The sequence below is a fragment of the Alexandromys fortis genome, unplaced genomic scaffold (genome assembly GCF_014885135.2).
Source record: "Alexandromys fortis isolate MF-2015 unplaced genomic scaffold, M_Fortis_MF-2015_v1.1 scaffold_146, whole genome shotgun sequence".
Classification (NCBI taxonomy): Eukaryota; Metazoa; Chordata; class Mammalia; order Rodentia; family Cricetidae; genus Alexandromys; species Alexandromys fortis.
In genome coordinates, this window is record NW_026068042.1 from 3,441,211 (window position 1) to 3,456,433 (window position 15,223).

Here is a 15,223-nt window from a genome sequence, read left to right on the forward strand (position 1 = left end):
TAGATCACAACTGGAGTATAAATGGAAAGCCCAAACTGTGAAGCCCCAAGGAGCGAAAGGACTGCCCTTGGGTTTGCTCCTGACATCTTAGAGACAACCCCAAAGCATGAGGGGACCCATGAGAGCCAATAAGCGAGCCTTAAAAATGCTTGCTCTGGGCCGGGCGATAGTGGCGCATGCCTTTAATCCCAGCACTCAGGGAGGCAGAGAGGCAAGTGGATCTCTGTGAGTTCAAGGCCAGCCTGGTCTACAGAGTGAATGCCAGGAGTCCAGAACAGTCAGAGCTACAAAGAGAAACCCTGTCTCAAAAGAAACAAACAATAATGGGGGGAGGGGGGAGAGCTTGCTCTGGGAGATGGTGTTGAAAGAAAGGTATTTGCACACCAGGAGAGAAAATGGAAAAAGAGAAAACGGAGCAGAGGACTGCCGTCCAAAATACACAAACTCTTGAAACTCAACAATAACAAAACAAACAACTCAATTAAAAAATAAGCCAAAGCAATCACCAGACACTCACCAAAGACACATGGAGATGGCAATCAGGCACATCTCAAGATGCTTCCTGACCTTGTCATGAGGAAGCGCATTTCAGACCAGCAGAAATCCATGGCACCAGCATCCCCAAAGGCTGGCAAGGATGCAGCGAGAGGGGAGTGCTCCTTCATGGATGGCGGCAACGCATAATGTTGTGGCTGCTTTGGAAAGCAGTTTGGCAAGCTTCCAATGAATCTGAACTTACCACAGCATCTAACAGTTACGATCCAAGGAGAAAAGGAAATGTGTATGTAAACAAACCCACACCTAGTGTGTGGCATCTCTGCTCATGCCTGCCAAAACGAGGCAACAACCAAGATGTCTTTCAACAGAGGGATACAAAAACTTTGCACATACAGATAACATTCAGTACTAAGGAAAAAAATAGCTGAATTTACGGAAAATTCAGAAAAAAATGTAATGCATAGCACTAGGGGGACGGTGCCAATCTGAAAATCCTAGATGGTAGATGAATCTAATATATGATATTTCTGAACAGGCAAAGTTATGGAAAGATGGATGGTGGCTAAGAGCTGGGCGTGTGTGTGTGTGTGTGTGTGTGTGTGTGTGTGTGTGGTGTATATAAGTGATGCCCAGCAAGTTTAGGACAGTAAAATTTGGGTGAGAGCACAATGCTAGAGACATATTATTCCCAGTCCCAGGGCCTACAATGAACCCTGATGATCACAGACCTTGGACTCCAGGCTGAGCTGAGGTGGGCTCTTCGGAGGTCTCAAGTGTTGTTGACAACAGGAGACGCTACACTTGGGGCCAGGAGAAGTATGTGGGTAATCTCTTAATTTTGCTGTGAGCCATTCTAATCCTACCCTCTTTCTTTCTGATCCTCTTGCCTCCACCTCTGGAGCTGAGACTACAAGCAGGTACCACTGTGCTCGGTCATGTAGTGCTGGGGGTTGCGAGCAGGCCTTCGCACATGCGAGGGTCAGCACTTCACCAATCAAGGTACATCGCCAGCCCTAAACACACAGTTTTAAGGCCACGGGTTCATTTTAATAACAAACTGCTGCTATTCATGACTCATTGAATTCACTTGTGATGAAAAAAAAAATCCTTTCAGAATAATGCTGAATACAACAGGCATGGGGAGGGGGGGGGCAAAACAAAAACAAAAAACCTGCCCTCTTCGAAACAATCCAGCCCTGCCTGGAGAACGTCACCGATTCTGTGTTCTGCTTCTTTGTGGAACAAACATTCCCAAGCACTGAGCCTTCTGAGCACAAGCTCCCCTTCGCTCTCTCTAACTGGAGCACACGCTCCCCTTCGCTCTCTCTAACTGGAGTACATGCCATTCCTTCCTTTCTCATCACCATCCTCAAGGTAAAGCATCCTTTCTTCTCCTCAGCAAGAGGCAACGTTGCAAAGGCTAGGGTCTCTCAGCCTCAGAACGCTCATATTCTGGATCAGACAATTTTGTTAAACTATACACCATGTATAAGGAACAGCTCGGACCTCCAACCACAAAGCCGCCCCCAGGCCCTAGGAGGACTTTCCAAAATAGATCAGTCAGGCAAGGTGGCTCACACCTGTGGGCCCCACTACCCGAGAGGCTCATGAAAGGATCGCACAAGCCCAGGAGTTCAAGTCCAGCCCGAGCAACAAAGTTGAGACCTTGTCTCCATAAATGGATATGATACATCAGTAGTAGCAGTGAGATACTCCAGGGAGGGAGGAGAGTCAACCCCCCCCCCAGTCAGGAAAGGCATGATGGGAGTTACGAAGAAAACCAAGATGGCCACAAGTCCTACGAACACCAGGAGACGGAAGAAGAGAGTAAAACCACAGACGGAACGAGTGTTTGGAAGAGAGCTGTTGACACAAGAAGAAAGGACAAGTGGCGAGAGGTGGACAGAAACACAGTTTATTCTCAAGTTGGAAAACAGGGACAGCAGACATAGTGGAGGAGGGGGGTGTGAGGGCCAAGGGACACAGCGCAGCGGTTCGGAAGACTCGACAGAAGACAGGTGAGGGCTCCCCTCGTCACTCCTCTCTCGGGGACCTCTGGAGGCAGGTTACTTACTCTGGTTGTTCCTGTTCTCACTGACAAAGTCTTCGGAGCTATCTGTGTCGTCCTCGTCATCTCCGGACGAGATGGCATCTGCATTCAAAAGAACATATCCATGGATGTGTTTGCAGAAGTAAGTCACCATCACCTGCGGCTGCACGCTGCTCAGAGAGCGCCCAACCGGGTGCCCAAGAGCCCAGGAGGAGTGTCAGAGACTTTAGTGGCTTGAGGGTCTCAGTGACTCAGGGTTTTCTCCTTTCTAAACCCACTCTAAAACTAGGGTGGACTGAGCTTCAAAAACTGTTCAAATCCCTTTCCATTTTTTAAAAATTTTGAAATATTTATTTTTTTCTTTCATGTGCATTGGTGTTGTGCTTGCACACAGTCTGTGTGAGGGTGTTGGATCCCTTGAAACAGACAGTTGTGAGCTGCCATGTGGGTACTGAGAATTGAACCCGGGACCCCTGGATTCAATTCAGAGCAGCCAGTGCTCCCAACTGAGTCACTTCTCCAGCCCCGACAAATTTTGACTCCATACTAGCCAAACATTGGTTTTATTTCCCTTTTTCAGCATTTGGGGCTCCCTTCAAGATAGAAATAACTCCCTCACAAAACTCAGATTCCTTTGAGGGCCTTCTGATTGCTAACTAACATTCTGAAGGAGAATTCCCAGCGGGCCACGGAGGAGGCCTGCTGCTATCCATCCCCTTCACTACATGGAAGGAAATAACAGGAGAGACATTCAGAGTGTGATAAAGGAACCGAAATCTGGATTCCCATAGTTCAAGTGTATACTGTAAATGCCAAGAATGCTGGGGTGTATGGGGTGAAGGAGACTGTGTGCTCTGCTTTGGACTATCTCTGTCACTTGAGACATCTGTGGTACACCAGGTTCCAGTGAGGAATTTCAGGAACAGATCAGCCAGGCATAGTAGTTTATGTCTGTGGCCTGAGCTCATCTGGGGGGAGCGGGGACAGGGAGGATGGGACAGGGAGCTGATGTGAGTCTAGGAGCTCAAGTCCAGCCTGGGCAACAAAGGAAGACCTTGTCTCGAATGAATAGCAAACTGACGCTGTATGTGCCTGGCAGTCAATGAGTATAGCTCACTGTGATTTCACTTGGCCGAAAATAATAACGATTTTTTTTCAATCAGAGAACAACCACAGAAGAGACAGAGCGCGTCACCCTTGCAAGCCAACTCACCTGTGACATTCACCATGAAGTACCAAGTGTCACTGTCTACCGTGCTAGCTGCAGTACAGGCATAGAGGCCGGAGTCTCTAGGTGTGGCTCCTTTTATCTGCAAGTACTCCCCAATAAGCACTGTCCTATTGCTGGGCCCCAAGCGCACCCCATCCTTAGTCCAACTGATCCCCGCGGCATCTTTCAACAGGCAGCGCAACTCTAGCGAGTCCCCGGGGGCGACCGCGTACGATTCTGGTTGGGAGATTTGGTATTTGGTTGGTGGCTCTGCAGAACAGGTGGGAGAGAGAAGACAGAGGCAGATGGGAAGGAGGGAGAGGAGAGAAGGTCCAACAAAGGTCAGTGGAGGCCAGCTCTTTCCCAGGAGACACTGTTCTTGCTGTACAAATGGCCTCAGGAGGCGCCCAGCTCTCACCACACCCCCGAAGCCGGGAAGCAGCCCCCACTCAGACTTAACTGACAGCCCTGGAAACCACGGCCACAGACGCAGCCAGCAGAAGCTGTCCTGTGTTGGTTTGTTTCTACATACTGTATATAGGGCTTTAAAAAACAACCGCGCCCAGAGGAGAAGGAGAATCCACGAGAAAAGTTTAAAGGGGATTGCCAAGCTAGTCATTCAACATGACAGTGTGTGTGATAATGCTCGCGTGCTCTCTTGCTCGCTCTCTCTCTCTCTCTCTCTCTCTCTCTCTCTCTCTCTCTGATTGACTTAACGACTTATTTGTGTCTCACTTAGCCTGTTTTTCAATGAGAAATATCTCAAATTCAAGGGCAAACAGACTCATCTGCAAAACTCTTGGCCATTTGGAAAGCGGCAACTGTTGGCTTACTCATTATTATTAGCGCTCAGGGTCTCATCAGTACTGAGCTGGCTCTGTCCTGGGTGAGCTGGGAGACGGACGCTGTCTTTCTCAAAATGACAAATGCCTAGTGCTTTTAAAATCAAAAGAGAGAAAAGGAGTGGATCCGTGACAACGAATGACTTTTGTAAATCAGCTTTTGGATAAGGATACTACCTACATTGTCCACGCCTCGTGATACTAGCAAAGCCAGATTCATCCTGCCCCAGTCCCTGGCCTCCTCAGCCTCCTCTTTCCTATGAATACAACATCCTCCCTCCCACTCCTCTGATGCCCAGATTAATCATGGCCCTCCATGATCCACCACCCCATATCAGTCACCTGGCTGGATATAAAAGAGGTCTCTCCCACTCTAAAGTCCGTCTGCCTGCCCCCCAAAACTACCAGAGTAGACACATTGCCTACGAATGTCCTGACTTCCTGAGGAAACCTTCAAATCCCAGACGGAAACTCAATTCTGATAGTCCGTCATGCCCCATTCCCATCCCCACCTTGGGGCACCTTTGACATACACAGAGAAGGAAGCCATATTGAACACCAACACAGTCCTCAAAGAAGTAGGGTGGGGTGAGACCACTGGCCTTCCTCAGGGACAGAGTGACCCTGAGGGTCCATGAAGTAAGCTTTCGTGCTCCCCGTGAGATCTGTGAGTGGTACCCAGGGTCCCAAGCCCGGAAAACACAATGCTTTCCGTCCACTCCGGGACGATTCCAGATCTGGGTAGCAACATCACAAGGCAGTTATTCTTCCCAGAGCCCACTCAAAAGAACAAATCTCCCACATGACTAAAATGCAGTCCATTCATGCCTTAGCCTCACTATTTAATAAACATCTGGTCCAAGAAATAGCAGCAGTGCAGCAGCAGCCAACGCAAGGGGCCCGAGGCTTTTCACGGGGAATCCCCTCCAAATGCACGCGAGCCAAGAGGGGCACAGGCGTTAAACAGCGCGTGAATACAGAGAGGGAAACCCACCTGAGGAAAAGGAAGCAGGAGTTGATGAAAGATAGAACACCCCCCCCCAAACACACACACACACACACACACACACACACACACACACACACACACACACACACACACACGGGGGCGGGGGAGCAGAAAGCAAGCCCCAGCTGACAGCCAGGTAAGGTTTCCAAGGCTCGCTTCTCTCACTCGCCCAGTTTGGAGAACACCTATCTCAGGCCAAGGTTTGTTCTGTATGGTCAGGAAGCGGCAGGAGATAAAGTGGAGTTCCTGCCCTGGTGGACCTTCCCCTGGAGTGGGGCAAATGAAAGCAAACAGAAAATTCACAGGAAACATGAAGGGTGTGAGGTGGTCTTAGGGGGAGGTACCTGGTAGCAGTCCACGTGGAGATGGTGGGTGAAGGCCCCGTGGGCTGCCTGCAGAAGCCAGCAGAGCATGGCCCCAGGGCCAAGCCAGCCACTTGCTTTGGTAAACAAAGACTTCGCCAAACAGTGCTGTACCCCTTCGGGTGTGTATGGTCTGGGATTGCTTTTGTGTTACAAGGGCAGACTGGAGGAGTCGTTGCAAAAGAGATCTCCTGGCTTGCAAGCCCCAAGCATCCACAGTGTTGCCCTCACAGAAGGTGTTCCAGCTTCTGCTGCTGGAGGTGATGGGAGAAGCAGCCACCCTGTGTGCTGACAGGGAACACACAAAGCCAAGCTTGAAAGCTGTTGAGAGTTCCATTGGAAGGTTCTCAGGTCAGGTCTCAGGCCTGCTTAAACCAAGAGACAGCTGAACTGAGCAGCTAACAGAATGAGGGAGAGGCAGGTCTGGCAAGATGGCTCAGAGGATGAAGGCATGCTTGCCTCAAGCCAAAACTGGTCCTCAAAACCCATGAAAAAGTGGAAAGAGAGGAGAAAACTGACTCCACAGAACTGCACTCTGAACTCCATATACACAACCTGGCACACGTGCCCATACATCATACACACACAACAATAATGACAATAATAACAAGAAGTAAAATAAAGGGTTTATAGTTTTTTAAGAGCAAGGAAGAGAAATATGGAAAGAGGGGTTCAATTTGACCCCAACTCTCATACCATCTGCCCCTCTAGTCCCAGCATCTCTGAATGAAAGATTCAAGCAACATTAGAAAATAACAGGGTTCTAATGGTTACCCTAGCCACTGAGAAGCCCTTCCTCCACAAAGGCTCCAGACTTGCTGAATTCAGACTGCGCCACCGGACCACGCTGGACGAATCTGACCATCCTGCACCACCATTTCTAGCTCTGCCATGAGAAACGCGGGATGAGGGGGGCTCTCAGGTAGGGCAGAACACTGATGTTTAGTAAAGGGGCCATGCCCGGGGTGCAGGAGGACACCTGAGTCCATTTCCTCTCTGCCCTGCAGAGCCTCTCGGCCACAGGGCCCCAAGATACAAGAATATCCAGGCATTGTATGGAAGGCACCGAGGAGCCACCCACTGTGAACCTGATCCTGCAGCCACAACCCACGAGCTGATGTCAGTTATCACACTGGTCTTCTAAAGCTGAAGGTGTTCGCCATGACTGCACTATGCTGTGTTCAGAGAGGAAGGCGGAAACCACTGGGCTTTATCTCAAGACTTCACGGGTGGGCTCGCATCTCAGTGAATGGTGGGGACAGCCTGTCGTGCTCAAAATGGGGTCTGATTTCTGGTGGGATCTCTCTGGCTTCCCCGGAAGATGACTGACTTCTGAGATAGTAAAAAAGTATCGTCTGCAAACCGTAAGAAAGATAAGTATCTATGAAATCAAGGCATTCTAACGTCAAGGCCTCCTCCAAGGCAACCGCCTTGGATCAGGCAGAAAGCACAACTCCTCCTGCCTCTGCAATGGCCTTTTCACAAGAAGACGCACATAGGGGGCGGCAGTATTGGTAGTTAGCCATGCTACCTCCTCCTCGGGTATCCTAACAAGGAGGGGGGATGGGTGAATAAAAGCAAAGGAGAGAGGGAAAGAGAAGGAGAAGGTCAAACACTGCAGAGGGAGGGAAGAGATAATAGAGAAGGACACTACCATGATAGAGACATGGGCAGAGACATAATAAAGAGGGAGAAAAGCCAAACCCATGGCATCCCAGGCCATCCAGTGTTCCCAGTGATCCAGGTGGTAGGTCCCCGCAAATGGAACACATATGACATGCATCATGGACCAGGCTACTAAGAACATGGGACCCGAGAGGCATCCTGGGAAGAAGCCATCCTGCTCCTGCTTGACCCTGGAGACTCATTTGAGAGCAGAAGACTTCTCTTCTGTGCCCAAATCCTTCAGGGAGCTTCAGGGCTGGCTACTCACACAACACTTGCTTCCTAGAGTCCTGCAGTATTACCTAACTCTACGCCATAATCACCTCACAGTGTCTGACAAGAGGCCGAGACCCCAAAGACACCGCGCTTACCACCCTCCACCTGACTTTCCCACTCAGGCGGCCTTCTGACACGGGCCGCTTCTTGCCTGACTCGGCCAAGCTGCTCTGTGGAACACGTGACAATTGACATAGGGCAAGGAACTCCCTGGGAAATCCAAACAGTCCCTTTTATAGCAATATCAACATTTCCTGGACTCAACATTTCTGATGCCATGCATGGCTTACTGCTCGTTCCCTTCTCCTCAGAGCACTCCCTTCCAAGCTCCCTCCTCTGCACGCTCCACAGCACAACGGGCAGAAAGTTCCAGAAGCTACTTCTCTTGACAGCAAATGCTCTTTCGGAAGTTTCCACAGACCAAAAGTCTCTCATACAGTTTTCATAATTAAATGGAAACTTGGAAAGACACACAGGAGCTAGGCCATACACTGTCATTGTTACCCAAACTCTCTGAGCAAACAAGGTGACATGTGTACTTTCTGGGAGGGACCCACTCAGCTGTTTCTACCTGCTACAAACACCACAGTGGCTGGAGGCTTTCTCCTGTGTTTCTGCCACAGCCCTGACCTCTTGAGACACGCCAGCAGTGAGCTGGGTAGTAAGTACGTGTGTTTTCAGTGAGTTGACTACTCTGATAGTCGGAGGGAGGGGGGTAAAAAGAAGGTTCTTCACGGCATCAAAAATCAATAACGTAAATACCAACAGTGTTGGGGCACGGTGGTACTGGGTGAGCATGTAAGAGGCTGGGTTAGGAGAGTTGTACAGTCAAAACCTATATTGGCTTCAGAGTAAGTTCAAGGATTACCTAGGCTACAGAATGTGTTCACAGCCAGCAAAAAAAAGCACATCTATGGCCTCACCCTGCCATGAGCCTCCTTCCTGTGCAAGACACCCCTCAAGTCACTATGCTTTGGAAGGCAACAGGGGTTTTGAAATAAGGGGCTTCTGACTCAGGTGAAAAGAAACTGAGGCAGAATCTTCTTAATCCCCCAAGTCCTTCTGCAGAACCAGGTAGGTCATGGCCTCTGGGTGGGAACTACCTGGATGTCACCAATGGCAACTTGTGTTTACCCTCCTATAACCAAGCAGAGTGGGTTGACTTGCATGTGGGCCACTGTAGGAAGGGACCCTGCAGGGAGTAGATGAGGCTGGAAATGAGGAACCACACAGGACACGGATGGACTTCTCCCTCAGCACCAACAGGGTGGTCGTCTTGAGGCTCCCAAACAGCTAGGGCGGCTAGAAACGAGAAGCTGCTTCAGGTAATGCTTTCTGTTGCCAAGCCAGCGATAGCAGCACTTCAGACTGTCACTTTTTATAATGTTTGCCTATAAACTTCTCCCGTGTGGTTTCTGAAATGGCGCCCAAGTGCAAACAGAGAACAGATGGGAGCCCAAGTCCTGCCTTGGCCAATCATCTCCTGCAGAAGGCATGGCAGATTCTCACCACTCAGGGAGGAGGAGACACCTCTGCAGACTGCCCCTGGGACATATTTCACACACCAAGCCACTTCTAGGGTGTCCTCAGGGCGACTCCACTTCCAGAGACTAGATCGGAGTTAATGATACAGCGGGTACCCCAAGCAGCCTCAACTTTGGGATCAGGGTATCTGATCCCAAAACACATTCCTCTAGAAGGGAGAGAAAAGGAGATTGGAACAGATTCACCTTGAAGAGGAAAAGGGGGAGATGGGGAGAAAAGGGCAGAGGGGATGCAGGGGAAAGGGGTGGAGGTGGAGAACAGGCGGTCACATAGGCGTGTCCTGTCAGGGGAGTGGGCTGCCCAGCTCAACTGTCCCCAGCCACCTTCCGGCACCCCTCTAGACCATCAGGGCGGCACAAGAACACTGCGGCAGAGGACAACAACATGGCCCGGTGCTCTCCCAGACCGCGCCATCCAGTACAAGACAAATAAACACCACAGACACAGGACTGCCAAAAGACTTGACGGAGAATGGGAATCAAGCTGCCAAATGTCACTGCAAAGTCACAGGACACCAGGTTTGTGACAGGCGAGCAGCAGTGAGTTGGCCCACTCTGCCCTCCAGACCACAAAGATGCCCTGTAGTAGTGCCCTCCCCACCGTCCTGGTGAGTTGTGTTCACTGGCCACAGAACAGTGTACGGAACCTGAAATGTTCTTTGTAACCGCAAGTCAACGCCAAAGGCGTCCAGAAAGCAGGGCAAGTGACACCAGGCATGCCCACCTAGGATTTTAGAAGCCTGTGACATGTGGCAGCATTGGGACCTTGGAGGAGCCCCATCTGTACATTTTTTTTTGCAAGGCATGGTTAGTATGGAGCTGGCACCAGAGTTCAGTATAAGGGCAAAGGTCCTTGGGTGGAGTCAGAAAGAACCAGCCTGGAGGCCTGTCCTTAGACACAAAGGTGACATCCCAGAGCTGGCTCTGCAGCTCCTGCTGATTCAGAGCGTCCCCTTGACAAGAACCAACTTGCAAATCCTTATATCAAACTCAGGCCTTATAAGGCCTTGGTACAATTCATTCTTAAAGAGAGGAGGGGGTCAACACCCACACAGGACCAAGATGGAAGTTCTCTACCTAAAGAAATATTGTTGCATAAAAAATGGGGGGAGGGGAGGAAAGAGATATAAAGGCTGGGGAGAGCAGAAAGTTGAACGGACTGCCAAGGCTTTCAGTTTACAACCGATAGCTGGAGTGCCTATTCAGACACACGCTGGGACTGCAAAAGCCTTGTGTTGTGTCTGCGTCACCCCCACTAATAGCTACCTAAGCCACGGTAGCCTGACAGCCCCAGAAACTCTGGGCCAGTTCAAGCGGCCCCATCTGAGAGGACCAGTAAGAAGTAAATGCTTCCAATATGGGAGCAATTACACATGACGTATTGAGGCACGCCCCTCGTAATTTAGGTTTGGCTTTGAGAAACAGGGTGAGCGGCCCTCTGTGTTTGAAAGAAATTATGCTAAGCCCAGGAGAAAATGAAAATATAAAAGGGGCAGAGGAGCCTAAGAAGGCCCTTGCCGGAGACTGAGTCACTGTGCCGCCCAATACCTGGACTCTCAGTTTCACTCCTTCTCCATCTGCAGCCCCTCCCCTACCCCACGCTAACATGTGATGATACTGGCCAAGTGACAAAGCGATGATTTCAGTCCTGGTCACAGCATATGTGCTCAATTCATTCATTGACACAAGTTGAAATTCCCACTGGGCTATGTAGAAATCAAACCAGCACAGTCCACACAAATCTTCTAACTATTGATGCTTTGCTTGAGCAAGAACTGCAAAATGGAGCCTTTTGTTCAGAGAGTATATCCCAAGGAACTCGGCCATGGGATTCCACAGCACCCAGGAAGTAGAAACTGGCATTACAAGTTATGTCAAAGCATTTAGAGCTGGTGGCTCAACGGTACAAAGAGGAGTCTGTATCCAATCTGGCTAGCCAGACCCAGGTCCCCTGTGTCCCAAAGGCACACTTGCAGAGAAAGCACGGACTCCCTAAGGTCTGCAGGACTCCTTGGGATGTGTTGTTCTGGAAACCTTACCACCTAGGGCTGGATCCACAGACAAATGCCACCAGGCAACATTGGTGAATCTCAGCTGTGGGAGCAGGCCTATGGTCCCTGTAGCTACATGAAGGAATGGGGGTAAGGAGGTCTAACGAGGCAAAGGTCTGAATGGAATATATCTACTCTACAGTGCACAGTCTTAAGGTCTACTGACTTGTCTCTCTGCAAAATTAATTTACAACATTTCCCGGGTCCCACATTCCTTCCTCCCTCCTCCCCTCATTCATCCAGAGGGTATACTGTCCCCTGTCCCCAAACTGCCACTCCACCAGAAAGGCTCCTATGCAGCTTTCAAAATCCAACCCAAATGTCACCTCTATGAGATTTCCTGATTCCTACTATGACAAATGCCATTACCTCTCTCCATGACGTCACAGCCTTTGTTTTATCCGTGTAGTATGCGCAACAGGCAAATGCATTCACCCCTTACCCAATAGTCTCCTGGAGAGATTCTGAGAAGATGGGGGGAGGGGAAACAAATGCAAGGACCTTGGTTTATCCTGCAAAAGGACCCCTTCCAGGGTCAATCTCTCAGAGGAGGATAGCACAGCCAGTTCAGAAACCTTTTGTACCAGACCAGGGGCCTGCCGCTGTGGTCACCTTGAACAGCACCCTGCGGCTGAGACACCAGCAAGGCCAGCTGCTGGCAAAAGGCAGCACACAGAGAGTCCAAGGGAAGTCCCTCCCACGCCCTGATGTAGAGAGCACACTGAGAGAAAGTACTCTCTGTATGGGAGGGCAAGCGCTCTACCTGCAGCCCTGCCTGCACTGGCCAGGGGCCACCTGGGGCTTGGGTGCATGGGTCACAACCTGATTGTAGCAGGTCAGCCAACGAATCAGCTGAGGATTTACGCAGCCCTGTGGGAATATCCACTTGCATTCCTCTGATTCCAAACCAGGGTTTTCTCTCGAACGAACAAATCTGTCATCTCTTACGTATGCTGCTTCCCTGCATGGGAATTCCTGCAAGGTTCTCAAGTGGAACTAAACATCTGAAGGTCTCGGGAGGTTTCTCCTCACCCAGGCCACATCTCATACCCGCTAGTGAGCCAAAGACATACAGTCTATTGTACCTTCGGGGGCTGTGAAGGGGGTGGCTCAGTAGGTAAGGTGCTAACTTTGCAAGCATGACTTTGATTCCCCAAAACCCACATTTAAAAAAAAAAAAAAAAAAAGCTAGTTTAGTGAGAGGGCAAAGACAGATACATCTATCTTAGTCTATATGGTGAATTCCAGGTCAGTGAGAGACCCTGTCACTAAAACCAAGGTGGACAACATCAACAATACCAGAGGAAAAGCAACTGAGGTCACCTTCTAACCTGCACACAAACGCAAAACATACATGTGCTTGTACACACACATACATATACATACACACACACACACACACACACACACACCTACTATTCATCCATTCAATGAATACGCACACCAGGTCACAACCTGTAGGAAGTACCTACAGCCAAAGACGCCAGCAGGCTGTTATCATAGCCGCCCAGATGCTAGGGATGAGGCCTCCCGACACCAGACAGGCGACAGGCCCAAGAATCATGGTGCCTAAGTCAGCTACAGCTTGAGGGCCTGCTAGCGATGAGCTGGGGTAATTGGCAGGTGTTCCCCAGGCGGAACTACATTCCAGAGACCAGTTCGCTGGGACCTCATGTTGCCTGTGGCTCTTTCAAAGCTGCACCTGGAACAAGCTTGCCTCTCTGACTCTGAGATAAACATCCAATAAGTGGTATCCACTCAAGTGGAGATATTTGCCCTCTAATTCCCTTAAGGGGCAGATCGATGCCCAAATCCTATGTGACATTTTCCCTGTGCAGAGCAGGGCCTCCCTCCTCCGCCTGGTAAGTACTTTCTGAATAAAAGAATAGTTTAAAAGTGGCCTGGCTACAAAAAGCAGGGTTAAGAGTTAGCCCTAGAGGGCAGGCTGCCTCTGGCTTCTCTGACTCCAGACCTTTGGGGGGCGGTGGCGGGATATTGTTCAGCTCGTTTATTTAAAGGGCTTGGCCTTTCTTTTCCCAGCAGGACCCTAGTTACAACACCATTCAGAGGCTGCAGATGTGTCCCCAGGACCAGTCCCCTCTGCAGCATCCCGGCCAATTCAGACGAAGGGCCAGCAACTGGAGGCTGAGAAACAGATGGCCTTCTTTCTTGGGATGGGTTTGATCCTGTTGCTGGGGCTCAGCTAGCTGGGGCCTGCCTGGAAGCAGGAGGAGACGCTGGGCTGCAGGACTGAGAAAGGCAGGCCAGAGCCTTAAGGATCCCTTTTCTGCAGTGTTTTGTAGCAAAACGCAAGGCTCTGGGGAGTCTATCCAGGAGGGCTGAAACCCACATTTGCTTGAAGTTTCTAATTAAGATGGCACCACCATGGTTAACCTTTCTCTCCTGCCTTACAGACCTCAAATTTGCCTGGAGGGGAGGCTTTCAGAAAGCAAACAAATCTGAAGAGTGGCTACCTTCGGGATTCACCACTGGGTCTAGGAGATCCGGGCAAGGCGCCCAAACACTGTGGCTTCCTGAGGACAAGGTGTGTCACTGTGCCAGGCAAGGAAGGAACCGTCAACCACTCTGCCCACGATCAGCAGGGCTTTCCTGGCCTCCATGATGACTGGGCAAGAAACCAATCAGAGAGATGAAGTGCCAGGAAATGGACATCAAGGAGCAAACAAAATAACCCAGCTGCACCATGGGCGCAGCCTCCTCAGACTGGCCACCCCTTCGAGGGGAAACACCTTCCCACAGCAAAGATAAGATGGGAACTGGACGTGGTGGTTCGCAAGCTTGTAATCCCAGCACTCAGGGGGTGGGGACAGGAGAATCAGAACTTCAAGGGCATTCTCAGCTGCGTAGCTCAAGGGTTACATGAGACCCTAGCTCAACCAATTAACCAAGAAGTCGGGAAACTGACTCCAAGGTTATTAATTACCCTGAGCCTGGAAATGCACATCTATAGCATCATCTCCCTGCTGGCTTGGGAGGCGGCCACTGTACTCAAGGACTGTGTAGTTCTGAGGGAAAACTGCCTCGCTACCTTTATGTCAACAGTGACCATGCCTCACTTCCGACCTGCAGGCCTGAGCATCCCCAACTCACTGCACAGTGACATCTGTGTCCTGGCCAGTGCCCCTCATCTCCACACCTGTCTGGGACCAGGGTGCACTATTTTTTTTTTCCAAGCCCCACCAAAGTGAACTTTGCTTGCTTTTTTTAAAAAAAAAAAAACAAGCTTCATTTCCTGGCTTCTTCTGCCCCTAGGGACACCCTTCTCGGCCAAAGTTGGAGGAGGAGTGGGTGTCTTGGCTTCCAGCCTTGAGTTTTTGGAATTTTTTTCTTTTTTTCCCTTGGGGGAGAGGAGGAGAGGCAGAAGGTGGATAAAAGAGTGGGGAGTCCCTAACCTCTGTGACATTGAAAGGGCCCCCACACCTATCATTTCCATAACCACAGCCGGAAGGAGTCCCGGAAGTCTTGTGCAGGTGGGCCTTTGATTTCCCACCTGGTCGCAGGGCAGAAATGCCTGGAAGAAAAGCTGGAGATGCTAGCAGGATGGCAACCCAACCAAGCTAAGGTTTGGCGGGATCTGAAGCAGACCTTCAGGGTACAGGGGGCAAGGAAAATCTGGGGGTGGCTGAGGAGCAAATGAGCAAGAGCAGGAATGTCCTTCCTGTCCCGAGTCCATTAACTCAGCGTAAGTCACCATC

General features: G+C 50.3%; 1 protein-coding gene across 3 annotated transcripts in view; it reads right to left on the reverse strand.

Moving 5' to 3' along the window:
* Window positions 1-15,223, reverse strand: part of Fgfr2 (fibroblast growth factor receptor 2) — a 106,014-nt gene that overhangs the window by 78,224 nt on the left and 12,567 nt on the right. For 2 of the 3 annotated variants that reach the window (XM_050165829.1, XM_050165830.1), the window contains exons 3-4: window positions 3,762-4,028; window positions 2,573-2,650 (exon numbers count right to left, since the gene is read on the reverse strand). The exons of the other annotated variant lie outside the window; for it this stretch is intronic. In XM_050165829.1, coding sequence (XP_050021786.1) covers window positions 2,573-2,650; window positions 3,762-4,028 — 345 coding nt within the window. The remainder of the gene's footprint in view (window positions 1-2,572; window positions 2,651-3,761; window positions 4,029-15,223) is intronic. 3 annotated transcript variants of the gene reach the window in all.